Genomic DNA, 18,173 nt, shown 5'->3' on the forward strand with positions numbered 1-18,173 from the left:
TTTTGGTCTGGCTGCTTTCAGGCCATTTGCTAGAGATGTGGAGCTATGCTGGGTGGGCTAAGTGCTTCCACTCAGCCAGACAGAACTGCTGGGGGAGGCACAGGTGCCTGAGGACATCCTGCTGCAGAGGGGCTGCACAGATCAACAGTAGTCACCCTTGGTCAAGAGCACTCTGGAAACAGCTCGGAATATAGAGACATAAGGCGGTAAAGTGTTACTTCAGGATTCTTCATCCTCCTAAGATAGACCTTGAACCTATGACCTAAGGCCTTGAGGGAAATGATCACCCTTGTCCCATGGATTTGCAAATACCTATTTTATGTTACAGTTTATACATATTTACAGAACACGTCACTACAGAAAACTGGGTATCCCGTCCCATCAGGAGCCTGCGCAGCTGTTGCTTGTGTTGAAAGCAGCAGGGCCCGTCGCCTCGGTTTCCACTCAGGTCCTAGGCATGGCCATCCCGTTGTCCACAGGCTGCACCAAACCCCTCCTTGGTCTCCAGAAAACAGAGACAGAAGTGGTCCTTGCTAAGGAGGGCCAAGGAATCCCCACTCAAGTGCCAGCACAGTCCAAGCACTGGGAAGTCACCTAGAGAGACAGGTGGTCAGGGTCAGAGCAGAGACCAGGACCAGGGAGGGCATCCTATGGATTAAGTGAGGATCCTGGCGAGCCCAGACTGATGCAGCCAAAGCCTATAAAGCTTGGGCAGCAGGTCCCGTGTCAGGTTACACACTGGGCAAGGTCCTGCAAGTTTGCTAAAAGCCGTGGGGGTGGGGGCATGTCACTGCTACGCACAAGCCACCATGTCCGTCCGTTGGCTGGGATATGCTCACCTTCCCCAGGTACCTGCACGGACACACAGCCTGCGGGGGACCACAGGTACACCTTGCTCCCGCCTGTACAGATGGCCAGCCTTGGCTGCTGTGGGTCCCACTGAAATGAGCGCACTGGAGACAAATGCTCCAGTACCACAAACAGCTTCAGCTTCTGAATGTCCCAGACCCAGACAGCGTTGGGGACATTGTCTGCAAGGAAACAGAGATAGGGCACCATGTCAGTGCCGGCCCTCTTCGAGCAAACCTGGCTCAAAGGATGTACTAGGTTTCTTTCTCAGGGACTAGCACGCGAAACAAAACAAAAAAGACCCCCAAAGGCCATAAATCCCTCCTTTTTCCCTGTGGTTTTTACATTTGTAATTGTGAAACTATGCAAACAAAACCAGAGCCACAAAGGCCAATGCTGGAGGGAGTAGGCGGTCAGCCAGGGCATGGGCTGACTAGGAGCTGCTGTGCAGACTGTCCACAGGGAGAACAGCGCACAGCTGCCCTCCTGAGCTGCTTCTCATTCATTTCTGCTCTGGGCGTCAAGCGGTGCAGGGAGCAGCTGACCCTGCCCAGGAGTATGACACTGACCGTTTCTTGTTGCCAGGAAGTAGCTGTCAGAACTGAAAGCCAGCATCCCTACTCCCATCCTAGGGTTCGCTCTGTCAGCTACCGGCTTCAGAGTCTGCAAGGCAACTGGCCCAGAGGCGATCTCATCTGGAACACAGCAGGGAGGGCATGCGAGGGTGCTGGTTTAAAGGGGGGAAGGGAAAGCAGGCGAGCAAGTGTGCAAGAGATCTGCTGTGGGAAGAGGCCTGCTCACGAGTCCCCTAGGGGACAACAGTTCTATTCCGCTGCTGAGAGGGCCCCAAGTCGGGACAGGCCCATGCAGTCTGGAGCCCACAGGAAGGGTATAAACATGATCAGGTCTGCTTTCTGAGCTAGTCCCAGCTGCTTGAACATCTGGCCGGTCTACCCATCACCAGCATCTGCACAGACGGCCGGCTGCCCTTTTCCAGCTGGGAGGTGAAGGAAGATTATCACCCGGCAGAAGATGTTAGCTAAGCACCAGCCAGTACGAGCAGCACCTCTCAAGCCTGGCTGCCCTCAACCCTGCAGGGCAGGAAGTGAAAGGCTAAGCTACCGAGTACATGTCTGCTCCTGTTCTCTCTCCCCCCAATCCCTCTGAGGTCCATCAGAGAACTGTCGACGGCCAGGACTGTTAAGCTACTGTGACAGGTGGGATGAGGGCACACGGACTACAGGGCAGTGTGGGAAAGGTGAGCGTCACAGGAGAGCACTGGTCTATGCTGCAGGGAGCTTGAGACCCCAGCCGAGATCTCCCCCGCCCCACCTGAGATTCACATGGACAGAGGATTCTCATCTGAGACAAAGCACAGGCTTTCTCCCTCTGCTGCTTACATTTGCTCTCTGAGGTAGAGAGGGCACCCGCCATTGCTCGGGGTGGTGGGAAGGACAGGTGGCCCAGCCCCAGCTGTGGGATCTTCTCAGCTTCCTTATACACAACCTGAAAAACATGATTTGGCCACTAACCAGTTTGTGACAAGAACCAGGGACTCGGGAAGGTGGCCAACTTAAGTGCCAGACATCACAGTTACTGGGAAGAAGAGCACCCTTGCAGTGAAGGACAGCTCAGCTGCCACCTCAGTCCTGCTGACCAGGCTGTCCTGGAGAGATGGGCCCTGACTACATGGCTGTGTCGTGGTAAACAATGTCACAGCCATGCAGAAGTGGCTTGTGTGGGTGCCAGGCCAGAGGGCAGTGAGCAGCAAGCCTGTGGGAGCAGCAAACAGCCAGGCACAACAGACTCGCTGCTAGTGTGGGTCTTAAAGCCCATGAGCTGGGGCTTGGCTACCAGCAACTTTAAACAGTGTATGGGGGATAAGGCAGGTCACTGGAGGTGTGCCTTAAAAGCCTGTATTGGGACCTCGCCTGTCCTTCCTCTCTCTTGGCCACTGTAAGATTAGCTCTGCCCTGCCATGTGCTCCTTACCACAGTGTGTTGCCTTGACACAAGTCCAGAGTAAGAAGGCATAGGGTCCACGGACTGAAGCCCCCTTTCCTTTAAATTGATCCTGTCCCAGTGACATAGCTGATTTATACACCAGTCCTGGTAGAGAAACCATAGCACACACAGAAACCTAGACGCATGAACCACAGGCAAGCCTTGGCGGCCAGCAGGGCCAGCCTTGCACCCTGCCGTCCCTCACCTGAGCTCAGCCAAGGCCAACCACTACTACTGGAAGAGCACACGCTAAGCCAAAGCCTCACCTCTGCCCAGCTCTTCCTTCCTCCAGGTTCTGGCCTGCAGCCCCGCCCCTTCCTTGGATGGGTGACCTCTACAAGGAAAGCAGAAGTCTGTCCTTGCTGCAGACTGAGAGGACAGCACGACTCAACACTATGGAGCTCAGAGCATGCCTTCCTGGTTCCCAGACCTGAGCTGCCCCTTGCTCCCCAAGGTCTGCACAGAACAACTCTCCTGGCCCTTCCCTGCTTGTCTGCACAGAACCTGGCAGGACGGCAGGTGTTCAAGACTCCCCAGTCCCTCTGCTAACACCAGGGACCAGCAAAGGACAGAGCATGGATGAACACAGCATCTGGCTAGGACAGAGGCACAGTCCACAGAGCCTGGACTAGACATGCCCTTGACAAAAGAGGGCATGAGGGCGCAGGGACAAGGAAGACGACATCACAGTAACCAAGGAAGTCAAGAGCAGCTCACAGCACCAGAGACACCACCATACTCAAGTCAAGATTCATGCAGACTTACTGTCTTGGGATTATTAATGGTTGCAGGATGCCCAAACTCGGTGATCATCTTCCAGGTCACATGATTAAGGAGGCGCACCTGGGGAAGGAACCATGAGGATAACATGCAGGCTGCAGACAGCCCACGGAGGTGGCCAACCCCCTGGGCCATTTCCCACCTTTCCGTCATAGCTCCCAATGGCCAGGAACTGACTACTGGGGCTCCAGGCCACAGACTTGATGCCCAGGGACCACTCATAGGCACAATATGCGGAGAGCAGGCGGCCGTCCAAGGAGTAGAGCAGAATCTTGTACTGCAGACAGACATGTAGACAGGTCACAGGTACCGAGTGCAGGCTTCAGTGCCCAGCAGCTCACTGCACTAAAAGCACACACAGGTACCTGCAGGTGCGTGCTCTCGAGAAAGAATGTGCTGCTGGCCATGTGCTATACCTCCAAGCAAGTGTCCCACGCTGCCAGCACACAGCCATTCGGGGCCCACTCGATCCCTGTGAGATCCTGCGTATCTGTGTCAAAGTGCTTCCGGACGAGAGGAAAACACGACAATTTGAAAAAAAATTCCTTAGATAAGTGCATTTATTTCACAACCAGTGCTTTTGGCACACGTATCATTTCACATGCAGCACAGACAAGACAGCTGCATGCCGTCCTGGTGAGTGCTAGCCATTCCGGGCAAGGCCCACATGCCCTCACCCTCCCGCAGCCTGCTTCCCAGTGTGCCCCCTCGGATCTGTTCATGGGTTTGAGGCGTGTGTGCATGGAGGGCGATGTGCTCACGTCACAGCTCCTGAGACATCTTGCCCAGGGCCAACTCAACAGCATTCCTCCCAGCGAGGCATTCCCTTACACAAATGAGGATTCAAAGTTCATGCCAATGCCTGGCGTGCACCAAGTGTGCACACAAGGTCTGAATCACACTTAGTGTGCACTGCTTAAAGGCACACACAGTACTCCTGCCCTCTGGCCACAGAAACCTCATTCTACCTACACCAGGGACTGCAAAGGCCCCTGGGATCATCAGAACACTGGCTCTGCCCCTCTCCGCCCCCACCCCTGCCAGCAGGAGAGGACTGCACTACCCGGAGGAGCTGCCCCTCTATCCCCAGCAGGAGAGGACTACCCTACCCGGAGGAGCTGTCCCTCTATCCCCAGCAGGAAAGGACTACCCTACTCAGAGGAGCTGTCCCTCTATCCCCAGCAGGAGAGGACTGTCCTACCCGGAGGAGCTGCCCCTCTATCCCCAGCAGGAGAGCACTACCCTACACGGAGGAGCTGCCCCTCTATCCCCAGCAGGTGAGGACTACCCTACCCGGAGGAGCTGCCCCTCTATCCCCAGCAGGTGAGGACTACCCTACCCGGAGGAGCTGCCCCTCTATCCCCAGCAGGAGAGGACTACCCTACCCGGAGGAGCTGCCAGTCGCTGCACACAAAGATGCTCACATAGTCCCTGCAGTCTCGCCTCTCTGCCAAGGCCAGGTAGCGGCCATCCCTGGTGAAAGTTATTCCTGTGGAGAGAATGTACTGGAGCCAGAGCGTGGACAAATGCCCAGAACAGCAGGGACTTTACAGGGGACAAGAGAAAGAACCAGGCAAGAAAAGGGGAAGCCCCAAAAATGTGGTGAGCAGGACACTGTCACACGGGAACCTGACAAGCAGAGAGATCTCACTCCTCCAAGATAGGTGGGAGCCCAAGTACCTGATTTTTAATGAGTCAGAAATGTCACTGACTAAATGCAGTGCCTAGCTGGTTAGTATGTTTCACAAAGAAACTATAGGAGACACTTGTGGTCAAAATCCAGCTTGCTATTTTGTGTGTTTGGCACATGTGTGTTGTGGCATATGTGTGTGTGTGTATAAAGGTTAAAAGTCTTAGGCGTCTGTACTCCCCAATGGCCTTGTTGAGATTGTTTGCAACTGCATGTGCCAGGCTAAGTGGCCTGCAAGCTTCTGAAATTCTCCGTCTCCAGCTCCCATCTTGATGTAGGAGCGCTAGGACTGCAGACTTGTGTGGCCGTGCCTGCTCCACAGTGGGCTCTGGGGTCTGAACTCATGTCTGCAGGCTTGCACAAGCACTTTATACCCTGAGGTAGCTCTCTCGTCTGGTACTGCATTTCTTATTGTTTTTGGATTTATCTTTATTATTCTCAGTTAGTGTATGGGTTGTGCACAGAGCAGGAGCGCCTGCAGAGGCCACAAGTCCCATCCCCTGGAGTTGAAGCTATAGGCAGCTGTGAGCCCCTGACACGGGCGCTTCTTGAAGAGCAGTGTGTGCTCTAGCCCAGAACTTATCATTTCAAATAAATGAATATTCAGTATTAGCGTAAAAAACCCGAGGCCAAGGTTGCTGCTTCATGAATGATAAGAACATTTCAAAGAACAGAGGACTAGAGGTCACCTCCACCCAGACCCAGACTGTTGTTCAGCTACAGTAACACTTCAGACTACAAAAGTCAGAATGAACCTACAGTGCACTTCAGTTCAGTGTGACCTGCAAACTGCTTATGGCAACAAAGAAGACAGTACGACGCCGATGTGTCTGGCTCCTTCTACTGTATGTTGTTTCTGGGATCGAGGGCAGCGATGCACACACATCCCATCAGCCCATGCACTCTGCCCAGGGCTCCAATGGCGAGGGGCTCCTGTCCCTTTCCCCTGCTCTGGGACGCTCAGATGTGACCGGATGTGATGTGAGCCCTGACAGAAGAGCTAGTGAAATGAGCTGGAGATACTCAGGGGTTAAAAACGTACGCTGCTTTTCCAGAAAACTGGACCCCAGCACCCAAGACAGACAGCTCACAACCACCTGTAACTCCAACTCCAGGGACTGGGATGTCCTCTCTGGACTCCACGAATGCTTGCATTCACATTACACACACACACACACCTGATTATAAAAATAAATCTTAAAAAAAAGTGAGTGCAGTGAGGCTGCAACAGGGACTGAGGGCAAGCGAGCCCTTCCCGACTCCTGCTGTCAAGGAAATAGCACGCAAGCTCTTGCTTACAGAGACACAGGAAACTGCACAGAGCGAGGAGAGCCAGGCGATATCTAAGGACACAGAGGAAGGAACAGCCATGGAGGCTAGCTGATAGGGGTCTGCTGCTGCAGCAGCCACTGCTTTCTGCTCTCCGTGACAGACTGTGTGTGAGGGGCGCTGGCAGACTCACCCTGCTGACAGGCTTTGGGATACTTGATGTAAGACACAGATTTTGTGCACAGGGACCAGACGGTTATTCGCAGCTGCCAGGGAGAAGGGGAGAGAGAAAGGAGTTAGGATGTTTCCCGTCGCTAGGAAGACTCTCGAAGCTGAGAAAACGAAGGTGGATTCACGCTATACACGTACAGCAAGGTTAGTTTAGCATGCTTGCATGAGCGGCCGTGAGAGCCCTGATTGTCACCAGTCGTCAGAGGGGACACTGACTCCACAGCGCAGGGCTGGGGCGACGCTCAGGGCGAAGGTCTCACAGCTCAAGGAGGCAGTGGAGTTTGGAAACTCAGCATTCCTCCAAATGCCAAGTGTCTAAGATCCCAGCATGTGCAAGACAGAGACAGGCAAGCGGGCTAGCTTAACTAGAACTGGACAGCTAAGTTCAAGTGAGAGACACTGCCTCAAAACGAGGTGGAGAATAACTGAGGAAGACACGCAACATCGACGACGTGGGAACTCGCGCACACCCACGACTCAATGTCACTTCAGTGCCCTAGCCTGGTAGCCATCTCAAATCCTGATCTGCACTGGCCCAGCAGGATCCTGTCACTGAGCCCCAGGGCTCCCCACAACTCAGATCTCAGCAGCAGAGCGACAGCTGAGGATGATCCAGCAAGCCTGTCCTTTTAAGGAACAAGAGCAGCAGCTATGACTGCCAGGAGGGGCAACGGACAGGCATATTTAAATAAATACACAGGCACTGCAGACCCCAGGAACCCCCAGAACGGGGAGAAAATGGCTACTGTGCAGTGCAGCTCCAGCAGGCTCTCGAGGCCTGTTGGTGTTCTGAGAAGTGTGTAGGTGTGTCTTCCACTGCTGAGGCGACAGCCCAAGTCGGCTGTCTTCTTGTTGTCTCATAGGAGACAGGGGCTCCTTGCACTGTACAGAAGGGTACCCATGATCTAACTGTCCTGCGTGGGAACTGCATGACTCTCAGTTATGCGTCCACTCTACTAACGGATGCCTGTAGGGTCACCTCCTGACCACCAAGCATAGCTGTGGTAAATGAAGTCTGAGGGATTTTTTAAAAGCTAAAACTTAAAAGCTAGGAATAAGGTAGGGCATGGTGACACAAAGCTTTAATCCCAGTCGTCAAGAGGCAAAGACAGGCAGATCTCTGAGAGTCTAAGGACAGCCAGGGCTACCCAGTGAGACCCTGTCCCAAAACATAACAAAATATAACAAATAGGTGGCTTCCTCAGGGTGCCCTTGCTAAGCCCTGGTATTCCTTCACACCCGAGCTGAACAGTCACTTCAGGGCCACGGGCCAGCAAAGCCATCGAAGGCGACCTGCACGTTTTACTCTGTCCAAACGTCCTCTCCATTTCAGTATGTGTGTGACTGAATGAATAAAGGTACTCTTTTTTTTGGGAGGGGGGCATTAACTGAGGGTCTGAGATCTGGAGGCTGGACTCTGGTCTGCAGAACTCTAAGCATGAGGACTGCTGATCAGAGTTGTCTGGAAAACTCTCACACGCCCAGGCCACTCAAGGTGCCCAGCTAAGGTGTTAGCATAACCAGTAGAGAGCTGGCCTGTGACAGAAGACACAGACTTGTCCTTGTTTACGTTGGTTTCAGGATAGGAGGCGCATGTGGTCATGAGAACATGTCACACAAATCGGTTCTCCTTCCGGCAAGTGCGTTCGTAGAAGCCAACTCAGGTGGTCAGGCTTGGTGGCAAAAGCATTTAGCTCCTGAGCCATCTTGCCAACCCTTTATAACGTTCTAATTTTCTTCTCTAAAGTAGGATTTAAAGGGCCTTGAGAGATGGCTTAGTGGTTAAGAGCACTTGCCTGCTCTTCTAGAGGTCCTAAGTTCAATTCCCAGCACCCACATGGTGGCTCACAGCCATCTGTAATGGATCAGATTCCTTCTGGTGTGCATGAAGACAGAGCCCTCATATACATAAAATGCATGAATAAATCAATCTTTTTTAAAGACATTTTTAAAAATAGGATTTAAAAATTGTACTGTTTGAGAACTCTGACCTGCATATTACTCCAGAACCCAGACTTCCACATCCCAGCGTGTTTTCCTCCAGAACCCAGACTTCCACATCCCAAAGTGTTTTAGGCACAAGGGACAGGATGGGCCACGTTTGGCCAGCTTACATGAAATTCAGTTGTATTCAGAATGTGGCGGCCGTCTGGACTCCAGCAGGAAGCAACCAGCCCTGCGGAGCCCTCGTCGATTTTGCAGTGCCATTCTGGCTGCTCCAGTGACCAGACCTTGAGTCATAAAAGAAACACAGGGTTGCAGAGCACGGGTGCACCACCCGCAGCCTCTGTAAGGGAGAGGATGCCACCTTGTCACCTCAGGCGTCCCTTTAAAAGGGTCCGCTCATGTCTCGGATAACAGTTCACTGCCTTCCAGCACTCCCTAAACACGAACGCCTCCCCCTCCGGAGAACACAGCTCCGAGACTCACAGCATGTTAGTGCTTTTCTGTTCTATTTCTTAAACATCAAAAGTATTTGGATTAAACTATTAGAGAACATTAGGTATTTAAAGAAAAAAACTTTAGAGTTTCTTTGCATTTTTGTTTTCAAACCTAACTAGAGGATACAAAAAACCCCACTCCTTCCTAGTTACACCCCTGGGAAAGTTTCCTAATTCTAACCCTGCTACAGTAACAGCACCGGACCAATTACACAGGCCCTGTGAGTGCAGGCGCCCATCCACACAGGGGACTTACATGAGCCTTACCTATATGTCGCATGTACCTGCCTACACACACGCCTGCCCCGGTACACACCTGCACAAGCCCCCGTCTGTACATGGCACACAGGATGAAGAGGGAGTCTGCTGACCACTCTATGTGCTGGATCTGGTCCAGGCACGTATACAACTGAAGGATCTGAAGGGTCTTCCCATCCCGGATCACTAGCCGGTACTGGACACAGGAAGCCTGAAAAGTGAGGCAGAAGGCACTCAGTAGTGTCTGCTCTACAGGAGGGCTCTCTGAGGTGGGTGCCCCTCTGTGTGCTGTGAATATGTTTTATTACCATTGGTTAATAAAGAAGCTGCTCTGGCCTATGTCAGGGCAGAATACAGCTAGGCAGAAAAGCCAAACTGAATAGAGGGAGGAAGACGGCGGAGTCAGGAAGACACCAACAGCAGCCAAAGGAGTAAGATGCCAGGGCATTACCGGTAAGCCACAGGGCACGTGGCAATACACAGATTATTAGAAACGGCTTAATTTATATGTAGAGCCAGCTACTAAGAAGTCTGAGCCATCGGCCAAGCAATTATAATTAATATTAAGCCTCAGAGTGGTTATTCAGGAATGGCGGGTGGGAGAGAATCCTCCAGTAACAACAGTGAGGCCGTGCCTCAGCGGTCACCTCCTTTCCTCCTGTCTGGCATGTTTCAGAGCTGCCAGTAATTACATAGCTCGTTCCAAAATTAGAAGAAGAGAAAGCTGGTGCATACGGAAGATTTAAACGTTCTACCACGCAGTTTCATCATTGCGCACACTGCACATCTGTCAAACATTCAACTGGAATCCCCAGATTTGTACAAATAAATTTATTTTTTAAAAAAAATTAGATTGGTGTGCATGCCTGTAATCCCAGCACTTGGGAGGCAGAGACACGCAAATTCCTTAGTTTGAAGCAACCCTGGTCTGTAGAATGAATTCCAGGACAACCAGAACTACGCAGGGAAACTCTATCCTGAACCACCCCCACCACCAAAATCAAAAGAAAAAAAAAGAAAGAAAGAAAGAAAAGGGAAAAGGGTTTTTTGCTTAGGTGTGATGGGACACACCTGTAACTACCGCTCTAGGGAGATGCTGAGGCCAGCTTTGCATATTACACTATAGCCTAAAAGAACTTGCACTCGCCTCATTCCCAGAAGTCACACAAAACTGGGTGTACTTGTTTATAATACCAGTGTTCCTGTGGTCAGAGGGGAGGCAGAGACAGGGTGGGTCAGCTAGCCTGGTGTATGCAGCAGAGAACAAGAGACCTTGAATGGAACAAGGTGGAAGCCAAGCAATCATATTCCAGTTGTCCTCTGCCCTCTGTGTGCGTGGCCCCCATGTACAACTGCACACTAACACAGACACACGAGCACGTGGTGCACAGGCAGACTGAAAATAGAGAAAAGGATCCTAATTCGTCTTCCGTGGAAAAAAGAGAGCCTAGCACAGGACTTAGGTTTTCACAGGACAGCCTTGTGAGCTGTGAATTCCAGAGTTACCAGGTCCAATGAATTCTTTAAGAACCATTGAAGACACTGAAGCAGGAAGCATGGGCCAGCTCTGCCTAGTATGGCAAGACTCCCAATAAACAATTATCAGGAGTTTCACAACATTTTGATGAGTGGGCAGTCCCAAACACAAACATCAGATAACTAAACGAAACCTCCTTGCTGTTCATAAGAACTTTCAGGAAAACAACCCTCATCTGCCGAGATACTTGGAAAAAGGTAAAATGTATCGAGGTAGGATATGCTTGTGTGTGTGTGTGTGTGTGTGTGTGTGTGTGCGTGCGCGCGCGCGCCCACCTGTGTGAGTTCTCTCCTTCCACCTATCCAAGGGTTCCAGTACTCAAGGTCAGGCTTGCATGCAGTAAAAGGTAAAATGTATCAAGGTAGAATATGCTGTGTGTGTGTGTGTGTGTGTGTGTGTGTGTGTGTGTGAGGCTGTGTGAGTTCTCTCCTTCCACCCTTCCATGGGTCCCAGAACTCAAGGTGTCGGGCTTGCACAGCACTACCGTAATCTTCTAATACTACCTCTATTCTGACACTCACTCCCTACTTTCCTAGAATGACACATAAGGCGGTTAAACGACGTCTCAAAGGCCTGGATAAATAGAGTGTGGATTAAGAACCAAAATAGCCAGGCAGTGGTGGTGCACACCTTTAATCCTAGCACTCGGGAGAAGAGGTAGCTCTCTAGAGGCCTACCTCACTAGAGTGAGTTCCTGGGCAGCCAAGACTGCACAGAGAAACCTTGTCTAAAGAGGATGGTCAATGCATAAAAGGAAGCTCATTAAAAAGTACGATTACATTTGTATGCGGGGAGGGTCATGCACTGGCTGTGGCTTATGTGGAGGTTAAGACAGCTTGCACATGTCATTCTGCCCTTCCATTTGTGGGCCCTAGCGATGGGACTCAGCTCAACAGGCTTAGCGCAGGTACCGTTACTGGTCCAGAACCATAGTTTTTATAAGCCGAGTTTTTTTGTTTGTTTGTTTGTTTTTGTTTTCCCTGATGGCTTCCTAATGCCAGTGGTCATGTGGGTGTCTGTCACCCACAGAATGGACAGCTGACATCCAACACTGGGACTTAAAGCTAGTTACTTAAATCATCGGCATGTCATGGAGGAGAAGTAGCGCGGACCAAAAGGAGGGCGCCATTTAACCAGCTTACACGCGAGCAAACATAAACTATGCCGTTTGTGACAAAGTAACAATGAGCTGGCATCGCCTAACCCAACTTTGACAAAGGGAAACTGGATCCGGGAGGCTGGCATCCGCCCAGCCCGCGCCACCTGTTCCAGGTCCCCCTCCCTACCATGACCACCTGCCAGAATATCGACCTACCCCCAGCTCCATCCCTGCCCTGCCCAGGCCACCCGCTCCACATGCCCCTTCCCTACCCCGGCCCCCTGCCAAGACCCCCCCAAGCCCGGTCTGGCTCAGGCCCTCTTTCCACACCCTGATCATCTACCTAGATCTCCCCCGTCCCGCCCAAAACTCCTCCGCCTGGTGCCCCGCTTCGTCTGGCTCGAGTCCCCCTGGCCGCCCCCCTCGTCCCGCTCGGGCCCCCTTCCCGCCCCCCTTCGACCCGCTCAGGCCCCCTGCACAGGTCGCGCGCCCACGCACAGGTAATGCCCCGCGCACCGCGGCTCACCAGGTACTTGCCGTCCGGGGAGAACCTGCAAAGCAGGCCCGAAAGCTTGAATGATTCCGAAAAGTTCATGGCCGCGGCCAGCCGGGGCCAGCAGCGCCCTAAGGTACCGCCCGCAACCGCCGCGGGCCGCGGCCGGAAGTACGGAGGCGGAAGCAAGCTGCAGCCAATGGGAGCCTCGAGCGGCCGCGCGGCATTGTGGGGCGGGGAGTCCGCGCTCGTGCCTTAAAGGCACCTAGCGCCTTTGCGCCATAAAGGATCTATGTGCAAGCCGCGGAACTCGTGGCTGAATTTTGACTTCAGATAAGTCACAATATAAATATGTCCCCAGATGTTACATGAGACATACTTAGACTAAAAAACTCCCTTATCTAAAATTCAAGATTTAACTAGGCGTCTGTACTTGTAAATAAACATTTGTTTACATGTAAATACATATTAAAGTATGTAGTCGTGCAGATAAACCTATTTTAGTATGTAACAAAGTTTCTGTTACAGGGTTTAGGGGCGCGGCTCAGATGGCAGAGTGCTTGCTTAGCATAAATGAAACTTTGGTTTCGGTGCCCAGCACCGCCTAAACCGGGCACAACGGTGCACACCTTTAATCCCAGACCTGAAGGCAGAGGCGGCGGCAGTTCAAGGTCATCCTCCGTTAGTAGAACGTCTTGGCCTACAAGAGATCCTTTCTCAAACAAAACAAAGCAAAATATAGTATCTATTACAATTTATTTTCTATGTATTGTCTAAGTATAAATATAGGTTTGCTTTGAGGTTTTGTTGAGGGCGACCACGAGCAGCACGACCTCGTGATGCTCAAGTGCTTCGCAAGTCTAGGGCGAAACGAAATCGTAGGCACGTGGATCAGCTCACCTTCCTGGATGTTAGAGTGTGAACTTAGAGGCTCTTGATAGCAGCCCTGCTAGGCGTCTGTGGGACAGAGCGTCAACCGGGCTTCAAGCCCCGCTCGCTCCCCAAAGAGCCCTGCTCCTCCTGACTCACGCGGTGTCCCAAGTCCTCCGTCCCACAGGGCTCCCCATTCCCGTCTCATTCTGGAAGCTGATTGCTCCTGTTTGCACCCAGAGCTTCTGAGGATCAACTTATGGCGCAGCCGCTGCCATGGGTGCTGGGTCCCGAATTCTGAGAGCAAAGCAGACCTGGTATTGTTTGGTTAAGCTCCTAGCTCCGAACCTCTTCCTCGCCGATACATCTAATTTCTGAGTAAGATTGAATGAGGGTACTTGTACCGTTAGGAGAGAACCTGAAGAGTGCCTGGAATGCTGGCCTTTTCTGTTCCCAACCAGTCCCAAACTTGCTTGTCCCTACCCTGCACCTAACAATCGGCCTGGTTCATGGTCAGACTTTCGAGTGAGAGGGGGAAATCGGGTCTGCGCCCGACCTCTTCTCTTGCAATGCCACTGGTGACACTAACGTGACTTCGAAGGCGCGTGGGAACGAACATCTTGGGCTAGGACCACCCTGCGGGGCCACTAAGGGGTCCATAACCACGCAAGGCAGAGCACACCCGGTGGCCGAAACCGACTCCGAATTGAGATGAGGAACCGCTAGACCGCTCACTTGCCCAGCGGCGAGATCGCTGGTAGTGCAGTAGGCATCTCAAGCCAAAGATGAGCCTGTGCCTAACCACAAGCCGCTCTGTGTGAGCAATTTCTGGGCATCCGTTGAGCATCGCCTACCACACCAACACCCACGTGCACTTTCGACCAAGAAACGACTGATAACCAGGGCAAGGAAACCCGGACGGATCCGGGAGGGAGCAGGCATCAGGGGTGTATGGGCTCAGGAGGCACAACCTCTGGTTGAAGTTTGAAGAGTCGAACCCAGAGGGTCTGCACTGAATACCCTTTCCAGGCAGGCTGTGGTCTCCATCAGGCAAATCGAGAGGGGCTACGAACTGTTCTCAGAGGAGGAGACCCGCTGGTGCTCGTCGGTCAACGGTTCTCCTCCAGGGCTTCCAGTCTTCAGTTTCGGTCCCTCCTCCAGGTTTACTTCGGCCAGGGCTCGCCCTGGAGAAGGCGCAGCCACCCGGCTGAGGGCACTCCTGACCCCCTGAGTTGCAGGCGCTTGGCAGTAGAAGCTGCGAGGGGTTCGGAGGAGACGGGCATCTGGGGAGAAGGCGGAGGAGAGAATGGGAGAGAGTCCAGGGCGTCGGGTGCCGAGTGTGCACCTGGGTCCAACCCCTCGGCGCCTGCGCACCCTTCCTGGCGCCCCGAGCACCGCCAAAGGTCGCGGTCCCCTACAGCTCCGCGAAGGGCTTCGGCTACTAGCGTGCAGTCCGGCAGGGAGACCCCGCTGGGGTTCCTCTGGGCGACGCGCGCCAAGCGGTGGCGGGAAGGAGGCGGGAGGAGTGGGGCCCGGACCCCGACTCGGGCAGAGCCAGCTGGGGAGGCGGAGCGCGCGTGGGAGCCCTGGGCCGGGGTAGCCGGCCCTCCTCCCGCCACGGCTGAGTGCCCGCGCTGCGTTCCCGCCGGTCCGCTGCGAAAGGCGCTAAGCCCGCGGCAGTCCCTTTGCCGCCGCCTCCCCGCCCGGCGCCCATATAACCCGCCGTCCCTGCAGCCCGCCCCGCAGCCCAGCGAGAAGGCAACGGTTCAGCCCGGTTCTCTGCGACTCTGACGCCCCGGCCAGCAGCCAGGTAGGCAGCCCTGGGAGGGATCTGGCTGCCCTGGGAGGGATCCCTCCCGCGGCTCTGAGGCTGGGATTAGGGTGAGCGGCAACCGGCAGCCGGGATGCTAGCCGTGGGAACCGCCCCAGGGACCTCGCGTCAGTGGCAGGAGGGGCCGGAGTGGGCTACCAGAAGATCCAGTCGGTGCCTCGGTAACCCTGGGGCCTGCCTCCTGCCCACTCTGTCCACCACAGGTAGCAGGTGATCCCTGGAGATACTAGAGCTTAGGTCTCCAGCGAGTGGAAGTTGGGAGGTGCAAGGAATGCGAAACCCGAAGGCCTTTCCGTGCAAGCCCTGTAAGCAGACTAAGAGAGTCCAAAGCCAGCTAGAGCCACTCTATGCTAGCCCCGCTAGAACCACTCCACGCTGGCCCCGCTGGCCCCAAGATGCGAGTTACCTGGAGGGCTGTTGCTTCACCTGCCTCCCTCCCTAGTCTTCTAGGAGAGAATCCAGGCTGCCCGCGCTGTCTCCTGTTTCAGATCAGGTCAGATCCTTCTGAACCGGCAACGCGCTTAAGAGATGAGCACATGTGTAGGTGCCTGTCCATACACACAGAGGTGGGGGGACCCCCAAGACCCTTGGTTCCCTATATATACTGTGATCTCTCTATTAATTAGGTGTGCACTTGGGACCTGGTTTGCAGCAATGTTTGAGGAAGGTTGCTGTTGTGTTTGTTTTTCCTCATTTAAAATTCAGTCGTGTGTGTTCCTGCCCCGGTGCCCTGCATGGCATCGTCAGAGGATGACTTCTGAAGTCAATTCTTTTTCCATCTTACCGGTCTTGGGGATTTAACTCTCAAGAGTCCAGGCTAGGCAGCAAGCACCTGCTTGGTTTTTGTTTCTGTTGCTCTTTGTTATCATTAACTTGGGAAGAAAATCAACGGAGACAAAATTCATCACAAATTCTCGGCGTGTTGCAAATGCCGATCCCCCCTCCCCCCACCTTCATTCTTTGAATTATTCAGTAAAAAAAAATTTTAAAACATTACCTTGTGAACAAAAGGAAAATATTTGAAATTTTGCCATTCGTGATTGTATAAATGTGTATGTAATTTTAAAAATAAGCGGCTTCAAAGAAGTTGCATTCCCACTAGTCTGGCGGGACTGGGCTACTGGTTGGCCTAAGTGGGAGGCTGCCTATCCAGCTCGGGTACTTGCGGGATGCTGAGCACGCCTGCTCATTCCAGGTGGTCACTCCATTCCGGTGGGCACCCTGTTTGCAAACAGTCTGGGACAAGTTACTTAACCCTTTGGAACCTCAGTTTATCCATCTGCAAAAACAATCATAACAGTGTCTTTCTCAAAAGGTTGGGAGAAAAGTAGCCAGGGCGCTATATCCAAAGTGGTTGGGAGAGTGCTGATATCCACCAAATGGCCCCCAAATGTGCTGGCTTTTGGTCCTAGATTTTGACTGTACCCCAGGAAGAGGATCCGTCCCCAGGTTTTGGAGAGGTGGTGTCAGCAAGGCAGGAATCTGCCTCTGACCTGGGTGCAGGCTGGTGGCATCTATCAGGAGTAGGTCCTGTGGTAAAGATGCATCTATTTCATGTTTATTTATAGAGCATGCCCAACCCAAGTTCTGGAATGGACTTCCAGTGGTGACGCATTCAAAGGAACACAGCTAAAGAAGGGATGAAGAGGGAGGGGAGACTGAGGGCTGAGGGAGGTTCACCGGGCCGGGGTGTATCCAGGGATGTACTAGCCCCGAGACTCCTAGAACTCCAAAGCAAAGCCGTTTTCCTCATTGCCTTTAATTACAGCTGCTTGTACACCTCGATGGGAGACTGTTTCTGTCACCAAATTCAAGGGCAATTTACTGCCCAGAAGTAACACAAATGACTGTGTACATGGTGAATGGTGTTCATTACAAAAAGAAAAGAAAAGATAAGAAAAAAGAAAAAGCGAATCAGAGAAATCCTCAAAACACTCTTGTTTGTTCCTTCTAACAAGCCAGATTTAGTTTCCGGTTCATCAAAGACTACTTTGAAATGTTATTGGTACCAAATTCTACTTCAACCTCAGAGAAGAAACTGTGGAGTAATATTCTGTGACAGAGATTCCTTTAAAAACAACAAAAAAACAAACAAACAAAAAACCCTTGGTCACTCAACCTTGTTTCTGCCTAAATATGCGGCAAGGAGTTTAGCAGATACATTGTGTCATTTAGTCCAACTATAGACAGCTTAGACCAGGCAATGCCTCTTGCTGCCTCCTACCCTGCAGAACAACCTTGAGGGCTTTTGCAGACACTTTCTCTTTAAGAGAGTTTGCTTTTCCTGGACTTGTTGCTCCACAGGGGAGGACCAAAGAAGAAAGAATTGCTCAGCAAAACTACTGCTTATGAAGTAGCTGCAGGAATTAGTGGCTAGTGCCTGTTTGGGTTATGGCTGTGTTCTGGTATTAGGCTAAATAAGTTAGGATTTTGATTTGCCTGTAATTCTCCAACATTCCCTTAATGTAGTAGGTACTGCAATTATGCCCATTTACAGTTAGGCAAAGGAGGGTTTAGTGTATGATTCAAGGGGTCTGGAGTTACAGGTCTTCACACCACAGGAGCTGAGAGTCCCCCTCCCCCATCTGACAAATGGTCTAGGTCAGGGGCTTCTGGGTGGTTCTCTCCTCTTTAGCTGGTGTTGGCTAAGCAGCCTAGTAAAGGTAAGACAGAGTCAGGCACTCCAGTACCCTGCCTGTTTTAGAAAGGACTCTTTGAGACTAGATGCCTAGAATTAAGAGTGTTGTGAACTCAATACCTGAGAGAAATTTTCTCATCTTCTCCAGTTATGAATGTACAAACAAACCAAAATCTTTACAGTT

At 52.4% G+C, this 18,173-nt stretch overlaps 1 protein-coding gene across 5 annotated transcripts; it reads right to left on the reverse strand.

Moving 5' to 3' along the window:
• Positions 1 to 297: 297 nt before the first annotated feature.
• Wrap73 (WD repeat containing, antisense to TP73) lies at positions 298 to 12,816 on the reverse strand. 5 transcript variants are annotated; one of them, XM_050153292.1, is made up of 13 exons: positions 12,684 to 12,816; positions 9,580 to 9,732; positions 8,937 to 9,053; positions 6,785 to 6,857; positions 5,018 to 5,121; positions 4,049 to 4,135; positions 3,775 to 3,909; positions 3,618 to 3,695; positions 2,841 to 2,957; positions 2,250 to 2,355; positions 1,419 to 1,544; positions 840 to 1,031; positions 298 to 594 (listed from the first exon to the last, which is right to left on the reverse strand). In XM_050153292.1, exons 1-13 carry the CDS (start codon positions 12,750 to 12,752, stop codon positions 452 to 454), a joined length of 1,500 nt encoding a protein of 499 aa, XP_050009249.1. In that variant the 5' UTR covers positions 12,753 to 12,816; the 3' UTR covers positions 298 to 451. The 5 variants fall into 5 exon arrangements, with proteins under 5 accessions (XP_050009249.1, XP_050009252.1, XP_050009251.1 ...); XM_050153295.1 differs by lacking the exon at positions 9,580 to 9,732; XM_050153294.1 differs by lacking the exon at positions 8,937 to 9,053.
• Positions 12,817 to 18,173: the final 5,357 nt, after the last annotated feature.

This window comes from Alexandromys fortis, unplaced genomic scaffold, assembly GCF_014885135.2.
Source record: "Alexandromys fortis isolate MF-2015 unplaced genomic scaffold, M_Fortis_MF-2015_v1.1 scaffold_88, whole genome shotgun sequence".
NCBI classification, from domain to species: Eukaryota; Metazoa; Chordata; class Mammalia; order Rodentia; family Cricetidae; genus Alexandromys; species Alexandromys fortis.